The 23,681-nt window shown below is 42.5% G+C and overlaps 1 protein-coding gene across 1 annotated transcript in view; it reads left to right on the top strand.

Annotated features, from left to right (window-relative positions):
* Nucleotides 1–23,240, top strand: part of LOC111190563 (titin-like) — a 135,829-nt gene extending 112,589 nt beyond the window's left edge. The window contains exons 23-25 of the mRNA XM_049483124.1: nucleotides 21,766–22,002; nucleotides 22,549–22,656; nucleotides 22,775–23,240. Of these exons, the coding sequence (XP_049339081.1) occupies nucleotides 21,766–22,002; nucleotides 22,549–22,656; nucleotides 22,775–22,803 (374 nt within the window). The 3' untranslated portion in view covers nucleotides 22,804–23,240. The remainder of the gene's footprint in view (nucleotides 1–21,765; nucleotides 22,003–22,548; nucleotides 22,657–22,774) is intronic.
* Nucleotides 23,241–23,681: the final 441 nt, after the last annotated feature.

Raw genomic sequence — 23,681 nt, 5'->3', positions numbered from 1 at the left:
AACCAGCAAACTACTACTTGGATCCAGCAAGGAGGAGCGGTTGTGTGCTACTGAAGATGGTGAAGGTGTGCCTCCATCACGGGGGGAAGATGATGGAGACCTATGCCATCCTGGATGATGGGTCGGAGCGAACTATCATACTTCACAGTGCTGTACAGCAGCTGGGCCTCCAAGGACAGAGAGAGGACCTGGCCCTTCGAACCATCCGCCAAGACATCAGAGCGGTATCTGGGAGGTCAGTTTCTTTCTATGTGTCATCAGTCAGTCAACCGCAGATAAAGTTCCGGATTCAGGGGGCATTCACCTCATCTGAACTTGGCCTGACTGCACATTCTCATCCCATTAAGGCTCTACAAAAGACTTATCGCCACCTCAGACGTCTGCCTCTCCATTCCTTTTCACAAGCACAGCCACTACTTCTCATTGGATCAGATTACCCACACCTGCTAACTCCAGTTGAGCCAGTGCACTTAGGTCCACCTGGAGGACCAGTGGCGCTAAAGACACGCCTTGGCTGGACATTGCAAGGCCCAGCCAAGGTTGTCATGCAACAGCCCTCCACATCTGATTGTCTGTTCACCAGCACCCTGTCCACATCAACAGAGCTACTTCAGCATGTGTCCAAGCTCTGGCAGATAGATGTCCTGCCCTACCGAAATGAAAAGCTCATCACTCGGTCGAAACAGGATGCTGCAGCTGTCAGAATGCTGGAAAGGAAGACTGTCAGAGTGGAGGTTGATGGGGTACATCGCTACGCAACCCCTCTCTTGTGGAAGGAAGATAGCCCATCACTCAATGCACCTATGGAGGCAGTCACGGGTTATCTGTGTAGGATAGAGAAGCAGCTATGTCAAGATCCAGTCAAAGCAGAGTCATACAACCGTGAGATCACAAAGTTACTGGATGCTGGCTATGTGGAAAGACTTACTCCTGCTGCAGCTCAGTCAAGTGACAGATCCTGGTTTGTACCACATCATATGGTCCAGCACAATGGAAAGGACCGCATAGTGTTTAACTGCTCATTCATGCATCAAGGCGGCAGTTTAAACGAACAGCTCCTCCCTGGACCAACATTAGGATCATCTCTCCTAGGTGTCCTTCTCCGCTTCAGACAGCATGTCGTTGCAGTAAGCAGTGACATAAAGGGGATGTTCCATCAGGTTTGTCGCTTACCTGAGGACAAGCCCTTTCTACGCTTTATCTGGCGTGATCTGGATCGCAGCAGAGCACCTGATGTCTACGAATGGCAGGTATTGCCTTTCGGAACAGGTGTGCAGTCCATGCTGTGCTGTCTTCGCTGTTCAGAAGCACGTCCTAGATCACAGCAGCTCAGAGGAAGACACCCGTCACTCAGTTGAGCGCTGCCTGTACGTTGACAATTTACTGCAAAGCTTCTCATCCATAACAGAAGCTAAGCAGTTGGTCAGTAAACTGCAACCACTTTTCCTCTCTGGTGGGTTCGAGTTATGCCAGTGGGCCACCAATGAGCCAGACATTTTCAGCCAGATGCCTGCAGACAGCTGCAAGCTCTGGCTGTCACAAGATGCTGCTGACCCACAAGAGCGAACACTGGGACTGTTATGGCACTGCATGTCTGACACACTCACCTACAAGTTCCACCACTCAGAGCACCCTGAACCCACTATGCGTATCATCTATCGGGTACTGGCAAGGCAGTATGACCCCCTTGGACTGCTCATTCCCTTTACCACCAGAGCAAAGACCCTTGTTCAACGTCTCTGGGGTAAGAAAAGAGACTGGGATGACCCACAACTCCCAGAGGACATCCTTCAGTTATGGCACACATGGGAGAGTGAACTCCATCAGCTTCCATCTACATAACATGTGAAAACAGCCCGGCACCTAGGTTGAGATGTTCAGCGGTCCAGAACGTAATCTAAATTAATAGTTACAGGACATAACACTCAAACTTCATATTCCCCTCAGCGGTTAAGAGCTTAGTATAGCACCCAGTGAAACTCACTATATAACTATGAAAATCTAGAGACTCAAAGAATCTCAGACTACAGAGCTCTTAGGCTCTAAGACCTATTAGAAAAAGACTCAACAAAGTAACTACTACAGTTTTATGATTAACAGTTTATTATGATCTAATTAGCCGGATAAAACAACATAACAATATCCTTAAAATAGTTTAAAAGACCAAGTCAAACAAGATAGCATTTAAGCATATTGCATAGTATATTTGAAATAGAGGTTACATGCAAAGCATGGGAGGTCTCTGGATTACAGAAAAACTCAGAGAGTAGGTCTTTGTGCTTTCCTTAAATATCCAACCAGAACAATACACTTCATATTCACATGGAAATTTGAATTTGGCACTATTTACCGACTATCACCACCATTTGTTCATCATGGCCTTTGATCATCACGGGACAATCCTAAACTCATCAGGAGCAGGAAGGGGAGTGTCTCTTCAGAATGGAGACATTTCTCCCAAAGTTCAGAGATGTTCTATTAAGGTTATCTTTAACATTTCTTCACTGAGACCATTGTACTTCTCACACTGAGACCATTAAAATGATACCAAACACAAAGACATTCACATTTTATATTAACAAGATACATTTCAGATCCAGCATTTAAAAGATAAAGATTCTTCAGCTCAGTAGACATCTTCAAGCAAGAGGTGTCAACTGCCTTTTGGTCAGGCTTCAGACTTAATTAGATTAACAATGGTACTTTTAACACGATGCTCAAGGTGAAGAGTGGAGGTGTGCAAAGACAATTAGGGTACCCCATGGAATCCTTACACATCCATATCCCTCCCACGATGTTATATTCAACGAGGAACTGATATGTCAGCATCCACTCAGACCATACACGTCCTCTCTGATGCATCAGAGAGAGCCTATGGGTCCGTGGCCTATGTTCGGACAGTGACTCAGTCCGGCAACATCCAAGTGGCCTTTTTGGCTGCCAGATCCCAGGTAGCTCCAGTTCGGCAGCAATCCATTCCTAGATTGGAGCCCAGCTGGCTGCTGTCCTGAAGAAGGAGCTGACACTGACCATTACCAGCATCACATACTGGACCGACTCATCTACAGTCCTGAATTGGCTCCAGTCCCAGTCCTGCCGTTATAAGGTGTTTGTTGGCACCAGAGTTGCGGACATCCAAGAGCTTACAGAGGGCAGTCCATGGCGATATGTGAGTTCAGCAGACAACCCAGCAGATGACATAACCAGAGGACTTTCCCTATCGCTTTGCTCTCAGCCGCTAAGCCTATCACTACAGGCAGCAGACTACTTACCTTGGCTCCAGAGTACGACACAGAATCACAAATGATTCGAGTGGGAGGACGGCTCCGCCAATGTGAGGCCTTGGATGAAGAGACCCGGCATCCAATTGTGTTGGACCCTCATCATGTCATCACTAATCTCATCATTCAGGATTTTGACAGTCGGCTTGCGCACCCAGGACCTGAGAGAGTGTATGCTGAGCTTCGTAGACGGTTCTGGAAACTGAAAGGGAGATCAGCCATCAGAAAGCATCAGCACAGATGTCCAGAGTGCCAGAAGTGGCGTGGTACCCCAGTAATCCCTAAAATGGCTGACTTGCCACCCTCCAGCTTGCGTCTTCACCATCCAGCTTTCTATTCCACTGGAGTGGATTGTTTCGGACTGTACCTCATTAAGATTGGCCGACGCACAGAGAAGAGATGGGGTATCATCTTCAAATGCCTGACAACTCACGGGGTGCATCTAGATCTCCTAGCCAGCATGGACACAGACGTCTTTCTGATGGCACTACGGCGTTTTATTGCTCGAGGTGGCAAACCATACAAATTGCTGTCCGATCAGGGCACAAACTTCCGAGGTGGCAGATCGGAACTCCAGGAGGCCTTTCATTCTCTCACTCAGTCTCTACAAGACCAACTGGCCAGTCAGCAAATCGAATTCAGATTCAATCCACCAAATGCCCCCCACTTCGGTGGTTCTTGGGAGCGAGAGATTCGCTCCATTAAAGCCGCACTCCATACCACTCTGGGGGCTCAGACAGTTACAGAGGATGTGCTGATGACCGTGATGATTGAGGTTGAAGGTATCATCAACTCAAAACCACTTGGATATGCTTCATCTGACATCTCAGATCCAGATCCTGTCACACCCAACATGTTGCTGATGGGGCGGTGGGATCCAGCTACTCCTCAAGTCATCTACTCGGAGAGAGAACTGCTCAGCCGCCACAGATGGAGGCAGTGTCAGGCCCTTGCCGACCAGTTTTGGGTCAAATTCATCAGAGATTATCTGCCCTCACTCCAGGTTCGCTCAAAGTGGCAGCAAGAGAAAGAGGATCTTGTCGTTGGCAGTATCGTCATGATCGTTGACCCACAGCTCCCTCGAGCCTTGTGGCCAACGTCTCAGCTGTCATTCCTGGAGCTGACGGTTGTAACGGCAGGTAGTGAGGAGTGACGCACGCCGAGTAGAATGTACTCACAGGTTTATTTACAGACAGGCAAGCAAATGCAGCTAACAGTATAGCCAGGTAAACAAAGATCTCACCAAAGACAGAAGACGTAGTTGTATAAACAGTCCGAGTTCGTAACCGAGAAACAGTCCAACCAAACATCAAATCCAATAAGGGCAAAACAAAAGACATTAACCGGTAATCCGAAAACAGGGTCGTAACGAGAAGGCAATAACAAAGAACAGGAAGAAACCGCTTAGTACGCAACATAAGTCGACAATACCTCGCGAAGATACATTACACAGTGCGACCTTAAATACAGAAAAACAGAGAGCATAACCCGGATCTTCCTCAGAACACAGGTGAGTCTGAGCGCCGGAGCGTAACGTGATTGGGCGACGGCGAGCGACTGACGGTGACGTCATAACCCAAAGGATTCTGGGGAGTGGAGTCCAGAGGTGTGGAAGGAGAGTCAGGCTGCGTGACAGTACTCCCCCCCAAAGAGTCCGAAACGGTTGACGGATGAGGACGACACAAGGGAACCGCTCCCCCACACTCAGTGGAGACCCGGACAGGTGGCCTGGCAGCGGGAACATAGTGGACAGGAGCCCTGGATCTGGGACGACCCCTCCTGGAGCCGCGGATGGAACTGAAGGATCGGACAGAGCCAGCACTCCCGCGTCTACCCCTTCCAGGACCTGGAGACTCTCTCCTAGGACGACCTCTGGGGCGTGGTGCCGGACGAGACGGATGAGACCGGTGGAAGTCTTCCACCATTAAGGGATCCAGGACATCAGCCACTGGGACCCAACTTCGCTCCTCTGGTCCGTAACCCTTCCAGTCCACAAGATATTCCAGGGCCCCCCTTCTTCTCCTGGAGTCCAACAAACGTTCCACCGCATACACAGGACCACCCTCCATATCCATAGGTGGGGGAGGAGGTGACCCAAGCGAAGTCTCATCCAGAGGACCAGGGATAACCGGCTTTAACAAGGAGACATGAAATGAAGGACATACACGATAGTGAGAAGGTATATCAAGACGGTAGGTAACCTCATTAATTTTCTTAATGATTTTGAAAGGGCCAATATACTTAACTGAAAGCTTTTTATTGCCATCAGACAGCCGGAAATCCCTGGTAGATAGCCAAACTCTATCTCCTGGAGAGTAAAGGGGGGTCTCACGACGTAGGCGGTCCGCTTGTTGTTTTTGCCGTTCTAAGACTGCCTCAATACGTCTGTGAGTCTCCTCCCACACTTCCTCGCTCCGACGCATCCAATCATCAACAGCGGGGATGTTAGAGGGTTCGGCTGACCAGGGCATGAGAGGTGGTTGGTAACCTAAACAGCATTGAAAAGGAGTTAACTTGGTAGTAGAACTGATGAGCGAATTCTGAGCAATTTCTGCCCAGGGGAGATATTTGGCCCAGTCATGGAAATTATTATAACAATATATTCTTAAGAATTTACCCAGTTCTTGATTCATCCTCTCACATTGGCCGTTGCTCTGAGGATGATAACCTGAAGAAAGACTGACAGAAATTCCTAACCTATTCATAAAGGCTGACCAGACTTGGGAAATAAACTGAGGTCCACGATCAGAAACTATATCTTCAGGAATTCCAAAAATGCGAAAAACATGATTAAATAGAGCTTCAGCAGCTTCCAACGCTGTGGGTAGTTTACTAAACGGAATGAACCTGACACCACGAGAAAAACGATCAACCACAGTCATTATAACAGTTTGACCTAAAGAAACAGGAAGGTCGGTAACAAAATCGACAGCTAAATGAGACCAGGGTCTGGCTGGGATAGGTAAGGGCATTAATTTGCCTGCCGGTAGAGTACGCGGAACTTTACTCTGAGCACAAACGGTGCAAGAGGACACAAAATTGTGAACATCTAGACGCATTTTTTCCCACCAAAAACGATTTTCTAATAACTGAAAAGTACGTGTTTCACCCGGATGACCTGACGAAGGGGAGGTATGAGCCCAAGCAATGAGTCTGGCTCTGCATTGATCTGGTACGTAGGTGCGGTCTGGTGGGCATGTTTCAGGGGGAGGAGTTATTGAGTTAACTCGATCAATTTCTTCCGAGATCTCCCATCTAATAGGAGCCAAAATAATCTCTGGTTTTATGATGGGTGTAAGTTCTGGACCTTCAATCCCATTATCTTCAAAAATGCGGGAGAGAGCGTCAGCCTTAGTATTTCTGGAACCTGGTCTATACGTCACTACAAACTCAAAACGTGCAAAAAACAAAGACCAGCGTGCTTGACGTGAATTCATAGTTTTCATGGATCGCATATACTCTAGATTTCTGTGATCAGTGATGACAACGAATGGATGTAACGCTCCCTCTAACCAATGCCTCCATTCCTCCAATGCTAGCTTGATGGCCAAAAGTTCACGATCCCCTATACCATAATTGCGCTCAGCTGGGGAGAGTTTGTGGGAAAAATAGGCTACTGGATGTAGTTTACTAGGGGAGCCTAAACGCTGAGAGAGAACAGCACCTACTCCTACACTGGATGCGTCTACTTCCACAACGAACGGTTCTTTAGGATCTGGGTGTTTTAAAAGAGGGGCTGTAGTGAACACCCTCTTAAGAGTAGTAAAGGCATTGACAGCAGATTCGGACCAAATCAGAGTTCTGGTATTGCGTTTTAGCAGATTGGTGAGTGGGGCTGCAATAGAACTGTAACTGCGAATAAATCGTCTGTAGAAATTAGCGAAGCCTAGAAATCTCTGTAGTTCCTTAACTGACTTAGGTTGGGGCCAATCAACAACCGCTTGAACCTTCTTTTCATCCATGGAAACGCCCTGATCGCTGATCACATACCCTAAAAAGGTTACAGTAGACCTGTGAAATTCACATTTCTCAGCTTTCACAAAAAGCTGGTTCTGAAGAAGGCGGGTTAGGACTGCTCGTACATGAGAGACATGAGAAGACATATCAGTGGAGTAGATCAGAATGTCGTCTATAAATGCAATGACAAATTTGCCCAGCATGTCACGCAACACATCATTGATAAATGATTGAAAAACAGAAGGTGCATTTTTGAGGCCAAAAGGCATAACTTGGTACTCATAGTGCCCTCTAGTGGTAAAAAAGGCCGTCTTCCATTCATCTCCCTCTCTGATCCTTACCAAGTTGTACGCACTGCGAAGGTCTAACTTCGTAAAAACAGAAGCTCCACGCAATTGTTCAAGAGCGACAGGTACTAAAGGAAGAGGATATGGGTTGGTCTTTGTTACAGCGTTAAGTTGTCGATAATCTATACAGGGACGGAGACCACCATCCTTCTTTTTAACAAAGAAAAAGGGAGCAGCAACAGGGGAAGTAGAGTGGCGAATAAAACCCTGTGTTAGAGCCTCCTGCACATATTCTTCCATAGCTCTTTCCTCAGTTTGGGTAAGCGGATATATACGTGACTTAGGGGGTATCTGGTTATCAATTAGTTCAATAGCACAATCATAGGAACGATGAGGAGGAAGCTGGGTAGCACGAGTTTTACTGAAAACTTCACATAAATCTTGATAAACAGGAGGAATATGTGCAAGAGACTCTGGCTCTGGACTCTCAACAGAAGTGGATTGGAGTTTAACCTTAGGAACCTTCAAACAATGCTTCATACAATAGGATGACCAGGAAGTAATTTCCTTGTTGGACCAGGTAATCATAGGATCGTGCTTTCTTAACCATGGAAGTCCTAAAATTATTTGATATCGAGTGTCTTTCATAACAAAAAACCTGATCTCCTCAGAATGCAGTGCGCTGACGCTCATCTTGACAGGTTTGGTGGTGCTGGTGATGCTTCCTTGTCCGACTGGGGTCCCATCCACAGCAGACAGTTTTATGGGATCCTCCAGGTTCTCTAATGAGATCAGGAGTTGTCTAGCCAGCTGCTCATGAATAAAGTTTCCCTCGGCGCCGGAATCTATCAGAGCTGGGAACACAAAAGAAGAAGACTGGCAGAACAGTTTTACAGAGATTATAAAAGATCTGGAAAACATGTCAGGATTGAGTCTGCTTACCCTTGTAGCGTGTGGAATCCGAGGGGTTTCCACACGCTTTCCCGAGCTAGTGGCAGGTGGTTCGTATGGACGGTCCGGGTTGCCACGGAAACCATGGGAGAGCCCACCGTGGGACGAACCGGAAGTTTCTTCTTGGCGTTTAGCTCGAGAGGGGCATATTTGGCAGTTACTCAACACATGACCAGCTCCGCCACAATAGAAACACAATCCAGCTTGAAATCGTCGCAAACGTTCCTCTCTGGACAATCGAGTAGCATCCACTTGCATAGGTTCCTCGTTGCTGTGACTGGAAACCACTGATCGAGTTGATGCAGAAACACGTGACACATATCCCGACATGCGTGGAGTAGTAGTTTTACGATTCATTACAGCGCCTTGTTTCAATTGATCCAGTCTAATGGCCAGAGAAATAAGTTCATCCAAGGGAAGTCCATCATCCTTACAGGCTAATTCAGCTCATACATCAGCCCTGAGCCCATTGCGAAACATGACCCGTAAAGCCGGTTCATTCCACCCACTACCAGCAGCCAGTGTACGGAATTCTAAAGCATAATCAGACACAGAACGATTTTCCTGACGTAATTTAACCAATAACTCCCCCTGAGATTGACCATAATGAGGGTGATCAAAAACTAACTTAAACTCCTTGAGAAAGTGTTCGTATGTAGCTCTCTCCATACTAGGCCAAACAGCAGTAGCCCATTCTAGGGCTTTACCGGTGAGACGCGAAATAAAAAATGAAATTCGCGCTGAATCGGAACCAACCGCAGAATTAGCAAAAAATAGCGATATTTGTAACAAAAAACCCCTACAAGAATCCGGAGCACCATCGTATTTATCAGGTTTACTCACCGGAAAAGCGGTTGCTGGCTGGGTGAAAGAGCTAACCGGAGGCGAGCTAGCAGAAGCTAAGCTAACGGGGTTAGCCACGCTCAGCTGGGCGAGCTGAGCAGCGATACCCTGGAGGCTAGTGGTAATCTGAGCTAGCTGGGAGTGTTGTTCCGACTGCTGAGTACTAAGAGCAGTAACCGTGTGAGTAATGCTCTCAAAAAGCTGGCTATGCTGCTCGAGAACCCTCCCCTGATTCCCGACTGCCTGCTGTAGGTTATTAAACTCAGCCATCGCTCTTTTATAAGGCGAGGTATTATGTAACGGCAGGTAGTGAGGAGTGACGCACGCCGAGTAGAATGTACTCACAGGTTTATTTACAGACAGGCAAGCAAATGCAGCTAACAGTATAGCCAGGTAAACAAAGATCTCACCAAAGACAGAAGACGTAGTCGTATAAACAGTCCGAGTTCGTAACCGAGAAACAGTCCAACCAAACATCAAATCCAATAAGGGCAAAACAAAAGACATTAACCGGTAATCCGAAAACAGGGTCGTAACGAGAAGGCAATAACAAAGAACAGGAAGAAACTGCTTAGTACGCAACATAAGTTGACAATACCTCGCGAAGATACATTACACAGTGCGACCTTAAATACAGAAAAACAGAGAGCATAACCCGGATCTTCCTCAGAACACAGGTGAGTCTGAGCGCCGGAGCGTAACGTGATTGGACGACGGCGAGCGACTGACGGTGACGTCATAACCCAAAGGATTCTGGGGAGTGGAGTCCAGAGGTGTGGAAGGAGAGTCAGGCTGCGTGACAACGGTAGGATACGTACTGCACAGATCCAGGTGAAGGACCGGACCTACACACGGCCTGTCGCCCGACTCATTAGACTCCCAGCACTACCACACCTGACTGACATTACTGACAACTTTACTTCGCAAAGTTGGGGGCGGCTGTTCAAAATACTGTCCCTCATACTCGCTGTTTCCAGCTGTACGCGCCCCTCCCCCCCTGTTGTGTGTGTAAACCAGGGTTTGTTCACGTGCTGAGCTCATGCTCTTGCAGCTCGGGCACCAATCAGAGAGCTCAAGTAATTAGCCAGCATTGGGGCCACCTGGAGCTGCTCCTGTGCAGAGTTAGGAGATCGCAGGAGTGAACAGATATCAGCGCAGCTAAGTTTGGATGTTTTAAGGATTTTAGACGGACATTTGTTTATCGTGCGTCCATGAGACTATGAGTTTTATTTATGTGTTTGTGTCTTGACCTGTTTAGTGATGTATAGAACGCTGGTGTTTGTTTTGAAGTTAGTTTGTTGTTTGAGATTACCACTGTGTTTAGCTCAGTTTAGTTTTAATTAACAGTTAAATGTTGGTTAGATCATAGGCGTAGGAACCGGGGGGGATGGGTGGGACATGTCCCACCCTATATAAGAAACAGGTGGATTTGTCCCCCCCAAAAATGATATCGTTTCGCTCAGATCAGCTGTACTGTTAATGAGGAGACAGACCGGACCAATCACGGAGCCGGTTCAGGTATTAAGGCCCGCCTCTCAGTAGAAACAGCCAATCAGCTTGCTGGTTTTGCGGCATGCGGATTAGAGGCAGTGTGCTGTTGGGGAAGCCCCGCCCCCTCGCTGTGAGATTTAGCAGCGGGATCGGGCTGCAGCAGCTTCAGCTGATTTTAAAACAGAGATGGATATACGGAGATTTTTCGAACAGAAAGGGAACGGTAGGCTAACCACTTCAACTGTGATGATATGTTTCTGATAGCTGGTTAAAAATACACGTCTCTGAATCAAAACACAAAACACTGTGATTAATAAACTGCAGCTGTGTTAGTGAGTTTAACTTTAGAATTACCTAGATTGGGAGTCAAGGTTAAAGAAAAAATAAACTAAGTTATATAGCTAATCACTATTTCATTTTCAAACTGTGTTTTCCTATTTAGGATTACAAGACTTACTGTGAGCTATAATGAACGAAAATTAAATTTAGCTAGCTAGTTATCTAGAAGCCAGATGTAGTGGATAGCTAGAATTTAGTACAGTACTTTATGTTTGTAGGTTAAAGCAGTTTCTTAACCCCGATCACTGCCCTAAAATAGTGTTTTCCACCTGATCCAGCTGATCAGCTAATAAACAGTCATTTACTGAGTTTACCTGTTTAAACCCCTTAACTCCCTATGGAGCCTAAATTTATCCAGCAGTGTATTAAACACATCATACCACCACTTACTTTATTAAATGCCTTTAAATCAGAGAAAGCTTTAGAACATGCAGAACAGTGTTAATATGCAGTAGAATATGTAGGAACAGGGCTGAGAAACACTGCTGTAAAGTGACTTCTGTTCATTTGTAGTTCACAGTAAGACCACATGTTCTGAGGTTTATAAAAATCTCTATGGAAAGTTACATTATTTTACATAAAAGGAAACCATCTTAAAAAGAGCTCTCATTACAAAAAAAAACAAAAAAAAAAAAACAGGAGAAAATGTAAATATACAACAGAATTGACATGCCAATACACAATAATAATAATAATAATAATAATAAACAAATCTGTTATATTATTTTAAATATTAGGTTATAACCGATCATTTTTTTCATACGTATATAATTCAGACATTGCATGCATATTTTTTTCTAACATTAGTAACTGTAAGGTGGAGTAACGTTATTAGTAAATTGGAGTAACATGTTTAGGTTGTAAAATCATCTTATAATAATAATAATTTAATTTCAATTAAATTTCCCCAAATGTTCTAGGAAACTATAGGGTGGGCTTGGGTAGGGCTGGGGCGGTATTGATTTTTTATAACCGCGGTAAAAAACTAACGCATCACCGCGATATTGCGGTTAACCGCGAGACCCCAAACATCCCCCCCCCCCCCCCCAAAAAAAAAAAAAAAACACCACAAATTTATTGGTAACAAATCTTTATTCTTCAAACCATACAGCCTACATACAACCTCTACATAAACCATAAATACAGCATAACAAGTGAACATATGCTGCCTGTATAATTCGTCATTGTACAGCTAACCTGTCTTTTTCCGAGCAGACTTTTTGAAGGAGGAGCTTGTCCGCCTCCCCCTTCTCCATCCATAGATCTATTTTAGGGCTGGCCCGAATAGCGGTTTTGAGCTCAGGATATTCGGCAGTAATTGGTAGCGAATATTCTAATATTCGTTTAAAAAAAAAGACGAATTAATCCACAGCAAAATTTTCCACTGACCCCCGGCCCCGAAAAAAATATATTTCTCACCCCTTTCCTCGGGCCGTTCGGGCTCAAGGCTCAAGAAGTCTGTGTTAGGCGTCTGTTTTTTTTTTATTCACACTCTTCTTATTTCTCATTAAATATCTACTAGATACAGATTATATCTGTACAGTATCATTTATTTCACTTCCCTCCTGAATATTTGGAGTGCATTATGTCTCCTTATGTTGTGTAGTTATGTAGTTTTCACCCCAGAATTTCTGCTGCCTCACACCAGGCTTCGGCTGCATCGCAGGGCAGGAGCGCAGCTGCGTTACGGCTATTTCGTTTGAATTGTGCAGTGCAGAGTATTACAGATTTTGTATTTTTGCACTTGGGCTATTAGCTCAATATTAAATATTTCGTTTGTTTATAAATTATTTTATATTCTTAAACCATGTTAAATTATATTCGATTGGAGGAAATTAATTCAGACATCATTTCTTTTTTGTCCCGTTACCGTTCCGCAAAAAAATCCTTCTTTTAATCCCGCATCAGCCCGCCACATACACAGTTTTGCCGCACCTGCCCCGCGGTCCTAAATAAATTTAATAAATTACATTTAGTGCTTAAAATAAAAAAATAAAAAATTATTAAAACCGCGCTGAATAGTGCGGTCACGTTTCTTACCACATTACAAAAAAAAATCGGTGTGTGTGTGCGCGTGTCGGTCCATTCTCCGCTCCTTTTTTGTGCTTAGGGTTTTTTTGTTGCGTGCATGAGAATCACTGCGTGATTATTACAATTTTCTTAACTATTTATTAATGTGCTCCCACATCCTCTGGATTGATTAAACTCCTGTTCCCGCCAATAACAATTCAGTTCTGTCTGTGCCGCAAGATATCCTGACGGGACCCGCGTCATATAATATGTTGATTAAAATGTCGTGACGTTAAGAAATCGGCTCGCAAGAGACAACCGACCAAAAAAAAGACATTAGTTCCATTTTAAAATAATAGAAACCTGTCCTTTATGTTTGACAATTTTTGTTTCACTTTACGTGTCCTTACTCATCTGAAGTTTATTTATCTGAACTGAGTTTTATATGGTTATATTTGTAGCGGTTCTGAACTCAGTTCCGCGTGCTGTGAAAGAGACAAGGCGCAGCGCATTTTACCTCAGACTTGGTCAGATAACAACATTTCAGTAAAGATGGTGGTTATAGTTTTATATCATTGCTTTGCTGTTTGAACTACACTTCAACCAACCTTACTATTTTTACCAAGACTGAGGCGCAATGCCGCGCGTTCTCCGCGGTGCTCACGCAGAACAGCCAGCAGCCAGACAATGAATTAATATATTTTACTTTCTCAAAATGTGACCACGGAACACCTTACATGGCTCTATGGTTTACCTTGAGGTGGGTGAATTAGTTTGATGTGTTGGCGAGAGGTGCAGACACCACTTTCCGGCAAATCTTGCAGATGATTCTCTTCTGTTCTGAGTCTTTTTCTTCCTTTTTTCTCAACTTACTGAGCCTGCCCTGTAGCTTCCATTTCCGAGCCAATATTAGTGCTGCTAATCTTCACTCTCTTCAGCAGCATCAATGGAGACGAAGTGAGCAGGAGACTCCAGAGCTGTTCTGACCTCAATGAGTACCACGCACCGCGTTTTGCTTAACCCATTCGCTGCCGCGCCAGTGCAGCGGCAGCACAGATAAATGACAAAAAATTTTATATTCGATATTATGAATTTTGAGATCGTTTGACACCAATATCTATCGCGATCAAAATATATTTGATATATTGCACAGCCCTATAGTGTAGGACTTACACTTGACATATTAATACTGAATTCACCACAGTTGTGCTTATATGGAGCATTTTACTACCGCTCAAAACGCAGTCAATCAGATTTGACAGCCATAAAAAAATGCGGTAATGACGGTAATGAGCTCATCACCGCGGTGACGTCCCATAACCGCGGTATTGCGGTAATAAAATTATCGTCACAGCCCTAGGCTTGGGTTCATATTGGCAAATGTGTCCCCCCCAATATCAAGCCCGCTCCTACGCCCTTGGGTTAGATGTTCATTTCGATACCATAGCAGCATTATATTGTTTTGTATGCGGATAGACAGTGCAGTGTTGGTACTGTTACCCTGACTGTGTTGTATTGTCAATTATTTGTTAGTACAGATTTGTTAGTACAGATGTGAGATATATTTTAGTTATTATATAGCAGCTAAATCTTACTAGTAAACATTCTTTTCACTTTACTCATGCTTTAATTGACATTCAGGATTTAGTTCGTGATGCACCCAATATTATTTGTTATATATTTGTTTATTGCATTAATTTAACAAGTGTTTATGTTCTCTTCTTTTCTGTTAATAGAAACCACACACACATACATATGTCAATTGTTGAATGATCAGTACAGTAACTGAGTGGCATGTTCACAAGGGTGTGTGAATAAACAGTTTTAGAACCTACATCTCCTTGTTCTTGTCGGACAACCTGAGGCGATTGCGTTTAACTAAATCAGCCCTAGCTTTCATCATTGTTGTGATGACGTCAAGTTCAGCACCCCCTTTAACAGTGTGAGTTAAATTAAGAGATTTTATTCGTGTCACACTGAATATATTTCTTTTCCTGCTCTGTAAATACGGGGCGGGGTCAGTCAGCATGCGCAGTTGATTTACAGTGTTTTCGTGGAGTGGTGTGGGTGTGCTCTGCACTGTGAGAGAGTGCACTGTGATTGTTGTGGGCGGGGCTCACGGCGGCACCCACTACAGTAACTGAAGAGCATGTGTGTTCATCTCAGAGTCGCCAAAAATCTCCAATAACACCACAAAAACTCGCTAGATTTGTAGCTTGTCGCTTTTTTTTTCTATTATTTATTTGTCGTCTTTTACTTTTCACAACAGCACAGCATGTGCAGAAAGCACAAAGTGCCTTATAAAGGAGAAGAAAACACCCCCCCTCCCCCCACCCCTACAAGGAACACAAAAAATAAATAAATAAATAAAATAATAATAATAAAAAATAATAATAATAATAATAAATAAATAAATAAAATAAAAAGCTGTTAGACCAGTAAAATGAAACAGAAACAAAGCCAGGCAAACTCAAAAACAGAGTAAATTATACAAGTAAAATATATAGTTAGAGGTCCGTAAGTGGCTGCCATATTTTCCAAAAGATTTCTGTTTTGTTATTTAGACAGTGAGTGCTCTGCTCCAGCCGTAGAGTTTAATTCAGAATTCTTTTGAAGAGGTTAAGTGTTGGAGGTCTTTCATGGTTCCATTTCAGCAGGATACATTTTTTTGCTATATAAGATATTATGCCCATCCTCTTAGCAGACACAGAGTCCATTGTCCCTTCAAGATCGGTACCAAATAGGAACTGTACGGGTGCCAAGTCTATTGAACTGTCCAGAACCTTGACAGTGACGTTATATACTGCTCTCCAAAAGTATTTGAATTTTTGGCAGTTCCAAAAAACATGAATGACTGATCCAGTATGCGTTTTACAACGATGACATCTGGGGGATGTATTTGAGAACATTTTACTCAAGCTAATTGGCTTAAGGTACATCCTGTGCATGAATTTATAATTCTGTTCAATTATGTTATTGCTGGATAGTGATGTAAATACATTCCCACACATAATGTCCCACTGTTCATCACTTAGAACGCACTCCAGATCTTTTTGCCACACATTTTTCAGTGATGTTAGGGAGGAAATATGATTATCCATTACTATTATTATCCATACTATAAATCAAAGAGATTTTCCCTTTCAGTGATGTAGAACTTACTAAAATATCTTCTATATTTGACAGCCCCCTCGATAGTCTGCCATTTTTTTCCAAACCAGTAATAAGGTGCCGAATTTGTAGGTATTTATAAAAATCCTGTTTAGGAATGTCAAATTCTACTCTTAGGTCTGAAAAAGATTTAAGAGAGTCTTCATCAAATAGGTTCTGAAATTTGTTTAAGCCATATTCCTTCCACTTTGAGAGTAGGGACTTTCCAATTGAGGGTGGCAGATCTGGATTGGCAGACAGGGGGGCTAAAATAGAAATTTTGGCAGACAGGCCAAGGAACTTCTTAATATCACACCACGCCTGAAGAGTATTATATATTACATAGGTTGCTGGGATTGAGGGTAGTGCTGTTATGTTATTGATAAATGGTAAAGACGTCAGAGGAATAGGTGCGCAGAGTTCTTGTTCAATGTCTGTCCAGTGTGCAGAACTGCGGTTTTGCACCCAACCTGGGCGGCCCAGTAGTATAACTGAAAATGGGAGTGCCAAATGAAAGAACTCATCATTTTATTTATAGATTTAAAGAATGCATTATCCAGGTAACAAGGTAGTGACTGAAACAGATAGCCAAGTCGCGGCAGGACATTCATTTTTATCACGTTGATTCGCCCCAGGAATGAAATTGGGAGTAGGTTCCAGTGCTTCTTCCACTTCTTCCTTGATTTTTTTAAGTAAAGGGGTGTAGTTTAAGTGAAATATATCTTTCAGTTTAGGGGACACTATTACACCCAGATACCTAAAATCGTTCTGTGCCCACTTAAAGGGAGAAATATTCTTAAGTTTTTTTGAAATTGGCGAACCAACCAAACAGCCATTAGATTTAGTTAAATTGACTTTGTATCCTGAAATCCTACCGAACGCACCAATAAGGTCTAGTACCGCCGGGACTGAACTCTCTGGCCCAGTCAAGTACAGAATGATGTCATCGGCATATAAAGAAATTCTGTTGTCTGTTACCAATCTTGATTCCACATATATCTTTATTTGTTCGTAGAGCTACCGCCAGGGGTTCTATTGCTAAATTAAATAAATATGGAGAGAGTGGACATCCCTGCCGACAACCTCTGAATAGGCCAAACTTTTCCGTAAGGCAGCCATTCACACATATTTGGGATTGCGGGTTACTGTACAGACATTTGATCCATCCAAAAAATTTATCCCCAAAGTTTATTTTCTCCAAAACGGAGAACAAGTGTGACCACTCGACCCTGTGGAACGCTTTCTCCGTGTCCAAGACTAGACATGATAAGACTAGAACCGGACGTTTATATAGGGTCGAGTAGTGTCACAGTAAACAGTAACAGTAAACAAAACTCGGGAAACGCACAAAACTACAAAAAAAAAAAACAAGGCAAGGATAAACTAGAACTATGAACACAAAACCAGAGTGCAAAGGCAAGTGATTGAAGGCAAAGGTAAGTTATCCAAGAATGTGTGGATGGTTTTCTGATGTGTATACGTGTTTGTAGAAGTCAAAGAATATGGACTTGAGTGACTGTACATCATATTTCAGTTGACCTTTAGTGTTACGTATGGACTTTATAGTACGGTCCGCATGTTCTTTTTTTAGCTGATATGCCAGGAGCCTGCTAGGTTTGTTGCCATATTCATAATAGTGTTGTTTAGTGAAAAATATATATTTTTTATTTGTTCTGTTTGGATCAAATTAAGATTGTTTCTGACAGTATTTAATTCCTTATAGTTTTCTGCTGTTGGGGAATGTTTGTGAAGCTGTTCTAAGTTGGATAGTTTTTTTTCAAGTTGTTCTGACTGTTTGGAGAGGGATTTTTTCCTAGCAGAAGCGTAAGAGATCAACTGTCCTCTAATCACGGCCTTAGCCGCATCCCATATTACTGCAGGACTAACAGGAGAGGCTGAATTGTCCTCTCTATATTGTTCTAACCAGTGTCTTATATTATTGCAGGCTTCAGTGTTCATAAGAAAAGAGGAGTTAAATTTCCAGTACTTAGTTCGGTGTATCTGTTGCAAAAGATTGAGCTGGAGGTGTACTGGTGAATGGTCTGATAGAAGGATTGGGCCGATATTACAAGAAATTACAGAGGAAAGATGGTCCTGTGGTAGGAAAAAAATCCAGTCTAGAGTATGTTTTGTTTCTGGCTGAGTAGAAAGTATAATCTTTCACTGTGGGGTTAAACTCTCTCCAAACATCGACAAGACCAGCGTCATTTGATGCAAGGTTTAGGGCTTTTGATGCATTGGGATTGGACACTGATGGTGAAGATCTATCCACACCACCATCCATACAGCAATTGAAATCCCCGGCTACTATGCCAAAATCTGTATTGTACTGACTGAATAAGGTGATTGTGTCTGTAATGAATTTAGGAGAATCTTCGTTAGGTTCGTAAATATTAAGCATTGTTATTTCTTGACCATATAGTAATCCCCGGACCAGAACATATCTACCGTTTTTATGGATGAGTATTGCTGTGCCCCTTTTGTTGCTTTTAAAGCTAGAGTAATAAATCTGCCCCACCCAGTCTCTCGTAAGCTTATTGTGCTCCACACTGGACAGATGGGTTTCCTGTAGGAAAGCAATATCAGTTTTTTCCTTTTTCAGAAAAGTAAGAACTCTTTTGCGTTTAATTGGGTGGCCTAGACCTCTGACGTTAAATGTTATTACATTGAGTATGTTGACCATGATGAAAAGTATCCATCATGTTGAGAATGCTTGACTATAGAGAAACTAAGAGCATCAGCTAACAGACTTAATGAAGTAAAAAAATAAAACAAAATTTCCCCTAATCCCTCTACCCCCCCTCCCCATAACCGCCTTGTCCCCAAACGACTAGGCAACCCCATCTTAACTATTAAGGCCCTAACTTCACTGACAGACGGCAAACGCTCGCCAACAACGCATCAGTTCTTTAAGTAAATGAGCCTGGTCATGCAAACATTTAAGGAAGAAAAAATAAATAAAAATAAAAGAGAGATACTTAACATAAACTTTTCTCTCTGCAGCAACATCCAGTCTGACACATGCACGTTAAATAAGAAGGGAACAATTGAACAATAGAAATGAAAGGGAGAGGAGCAGCAACACTAGGGCAGCCAAATGCACTGGCTTCTTGCCCTCTGTATCTTAGTGTCTTGTATTGCAGGTGGCCTGCAGCATCTTCTCTTTATTTACCTTAATAATGAACATAAAGTAAGGTGTTCACACGAACTGTGCCGACAGGCATGCGTTTGTTTACTGCAGCAGGCGAGTACACCCCATTTCACATGTAATGAGTAAAACAATACGGACCTGACCTTATGATCTATCTAGCATTGATGCGACTATGAAATTCTTCAGCTTCTTGTGGCGATGAGAACAGTTGGATCTTCCCATGATGTAGCACCCTCAGCTTGCAAGGATGGTGGTGAAATCCTCGAAAAGTCCTCATTTCAGTGAAGAGTTTCTTGACGCCGTCAAACTCGCGTCTCTTTCGCATAGTCGCCGCCGAGAGATCCTGTGTGAATGTAAGTTTGGCTCCATCATGTGTGATAACCCGGCTCCTTGTCGTGCGTAGGACAAACTCTTTGTCCTGGAACTTTAGAAAACGGATGAGAACAGCTCTGTTTTGGTTAGGCTTGGCTGGAGCCAGTGTACGGTGTGCTCTCTCCAGTGTGATGAATTTGTCAGGTTCCATCTCTAGCCATTTCGGAAGCATTTCGTACACGAAATCCAGAAGATTACGGCTACCTTCGGCGCCTTCCTTAAGTCCAAACAACCGAATATTCTTCCTCCTCCCCCGGTTCTCCAAGTCTTCGGTTTTGGCCTCAAGGTATGCGAGTCGTTTCTCCGCGGAGGCTACAGCCGCCACTGTTTTATCCAGCTTCTCCTCAGTTGCAACTATGCGAGTCTCGGCTTCCTCGATGCGTTTTTCCTTAGCTGTTACATCCCGTTTGGTGTCGATTAACTTGTTCTCCAGAGTTGTGATGGAGTTTGTTAGCTCGCCTAGACGTTGGTTTATTCCGTCCAGCTTGCTCCCGAACTCAGAGCGGAAAGCTTTTAGCTCTGTTAGCATCTCGGTCACACTCGCCATGTTAGCCTCCGTACTTCCACCAGTTAAGGATGTCTTCGCGGCTCGTGTGCTTGTTTTGCGTGCTTTAGTAAAAATGTTGCATTCTTTCGCTGAGGAAGGGTTTGACATAGTCAAGTTCAGGTCGTAGGCCAGGTTTGTAGATGTTTGGGGTGTTTTTTGTGCGAAGTTGGGGAGAGCTCTCACACTACGCAGCCATTCTCGTCAGGGTCATGTGCCCACCCCGTTTGTCGCTCTTTTGTCACTAGAGCGTCTGAAATGTCGCTAAATATACCAACAAAGTCGACTAAGTTCGCAACACTGTTTGCCTGCTATTGTGTTTCATACCTGGCAACCCAGGGTGTGGAAATAGGAAAGAGGAATGGGCAGTGAGCACAGGTTAAAAGACATAAAAGACAATTCAAAGAAGAATAAAGTGACTGAATCACTGCTGTCACGAGATGCCAGTGTTTAAAAGCATGTTGCCTAAATATGTGATGACAAATTCTGATCAATTTATGAGTTAGTTCTGAAAATGTAATACACATATTGGTCCTTTAACTCTTAGAAGTTCCACAGAGGTCATATGGCCTGAAAATGACTGAAAGCAGATTGCCTGAATTACAGAATTCAATAAATTACACATATTGATATTTTTGTACCAAATTATGCAAGAATGAAATTATGTGTGAAAAATGGAAAGTCTAGCGTTAAGCTGCTGAAGTATGTGTATTATTCAAAACTATAAATTCTGACAAGATTTTTCATATTTGCACTTTAAATGTATAAAATTCCATTAGTGGCGCTGCTATACTCCTGAATATATAAAACCAATGTGGATGTATAAAGACTTTTTAAAATTAATTTAAAAGCCATTTGGCCAGTGGTAGGATGGCCTCCCCTTATAGTCTTGGTTCGCCCAAGGTTTCTTCCTCCTCCTGCTCTGAGGGAGTTTTTTCTTGCCTCCGAGCTCACTGGGGGTTTTAAAAGCCGTAGTTAAAACTGTAGTTTTATATTTGTTACAATGTTTTTAGTAACATCAGACCTTAATACAGTACTTTTTATATGTTCTCTGTAATTCTGTTATGAAGAGGAATCCAAGTAAGTATTCAAATCAAAACAAATCAAATTTATTTGTATAGCGCTTTTTACAACTGGTGTTGGCACAAAGCAGCTTTACAGAAACATGATCACAGGACAAAGAATCAGGCAAAACATTAAACATGAAACAGGAGAACATATTAAAAAGTACTGTTTCAAGGTCTGATGTTACTAACAACATTATAACAAATATAAAACTACAGTAAAAATCTGTCTCACTCTCACTAATATCAGTTTATGATATTGGTTTCATGCTCCTTTCAGTATTCTCTCTCTCTCTCTCTCTCTCTCTCTCTCTCTCTTTTACAGATGGTGATGTAATCCTGGACAGTCCTATTCATCCTGTCTCTGAGGGAGCTTCTCTGACTCTCCGCTGTTTAAATCGCCTCAACCTCTCAGCGGATTTCTATAAAGATGGATCATTCCTCCAGACCCAGCCTGCAGGAGAGATGATCATCCCTGCTGCTTCAAAGATACATGAAGGTTTCTACCAATGTAAACACCCAGAGAAAGGAGAGTCACCCACGAGCTGGATCTCAGTCAGAGGTTTGAGGATTTTAATACTGAACAGATTGACTGTTTTAAAACATGTAACTCTCAATATTATATTACATACAGGTACAAGTCCAATATTATTCAAATGTGCTGTATAAAGTATAATAGTTACAGTTTAACAACAGAATAAACCTTTTCGATAGTAGACTGCCATTTTTTTAACTGCATCTTCAAATTCTTGTGTAATTGTGTTATTAATCTGAGCTTTAAATTAATATACTGCAAATATATCATTCAGCATTCCAGCTTTAGATAGAGCATGACATCACCCAAAAATACCAACTTTACTGATGGACTCATTTTCTGTAGGACTGTAAGAGTCCAGTACAAGTACATTACATCATCATAACAGTGTAACAGAGATGACCTGCTGGTGGAGGGATTTTTCCAGTTTGTTTAAAAAAAATTATAACAAACAAAACATTTACTTTTGATTTATACTTCATAATATACTGGTATTGGACTTAATCAATTTTAACAATATCAAAATCACCTCTGTGTGTGTGTGTGTGTGTGTGTGTGTGTGTGTTGTATCAGGTGCAGAAGCTCCATTCTCAGTCCTCTGTCTGCTCAGTTGTCTGGTGGCGGCGTCTCCATATCTGCTAGCCTCTATCATACTGGGGGTGAAATGCTACAGAGCTCGAGGTGAGAACTCACAATAAACTCACTCTAAAACTCAGTGGATCAGAAATCTCTCTGTTCCACTTAAACTGAATCAGATTATCTGATTAAAGACTAATCTGATCATCATTGTGTTTCACAGCTGAACCTGATGAGGTGAACAGAACGTAAGAACTGATAGAAGAGGAACATCGTACTGAGAGCTGAATTCCAGGTCTTCATGTTAGATTTTTAATCCTGTGTGCTTTTAGGACCCTGTTAGAGACCCCCAGTCTGACAGTTCAGCAGTAGAGGATTTTAAAGAACAGCTTCATCCACTGAAACATCCAGCAGCTTTATTTACTCTCTCTGTCAGTAAGTGCAGTACTAGTTATGAGACACGGGTGGCGCTGTTCAGCTACAGACTGAGTCTTTAAACTCACTTAATCTTTGTAACAAAAAATCTTTGTAACAAATATTCTTTTTAATATTTCTAACATTTAACATTTTATTATATTATTAGTATATATCTATCTTTTACAGTTTGTTCTTAAATTTCCTTATCAGTTTTAATATTTTGTATCACTGTTTTATCCTTTTTTATTATGAACTGTTATGTTTTAAACTCAATGTTTATTAATTCTTTTTTATACTGCAATAATCATCATGAGTTCTGTCTTTTTAAACATATATAAAATAATATCATGCATTGTAGTTTAATTTTCTTAGCATATATGTATTTGATAATAGGTTTCATTTTAAATTTTACCAAAAAGAGCTGTGTTTTTCCACCTTTATTATGTTCTTTTTTCAGTATTCTTGTTTTTTTGCTGTTATGTTAACATTTCACTGTGAGTATTATAATAAACATTATAAAGTGGAATTCTGTTTTCTATTTTATTGTTTAAGTAAAGAAACAATGTCAATTTATCATTATAATACAGTTACAGTTACTGCAGTTCTTGTACTTACTTGCAGTTACTTGTGTTAATTTTCCTTATAAGTGACTTTGATAAGGTAGGCTACTCCTACCCATCACCAGTACATAACAGACATTTTTATCGTAAACA

Source organism: Astyanax mexicanus, chromosome 8, assembly GCF_023375975.1.
Source record: "Astyanax mexicanus isolate ESR-SI-001 chromosome 8, AstMex3_surface, whole genome shotgun sequence".
NCBI lineage: Eukaryota > Metazoa > Chordata > Actinopteri > Characiformes > Acestrorhamphidae > Astyanax > Astyanax mexicanus.
Note: the sequence above shows the minus strand (reverse complement) of the source record. Positions and strands in the feature narration are given on the sequence as shown.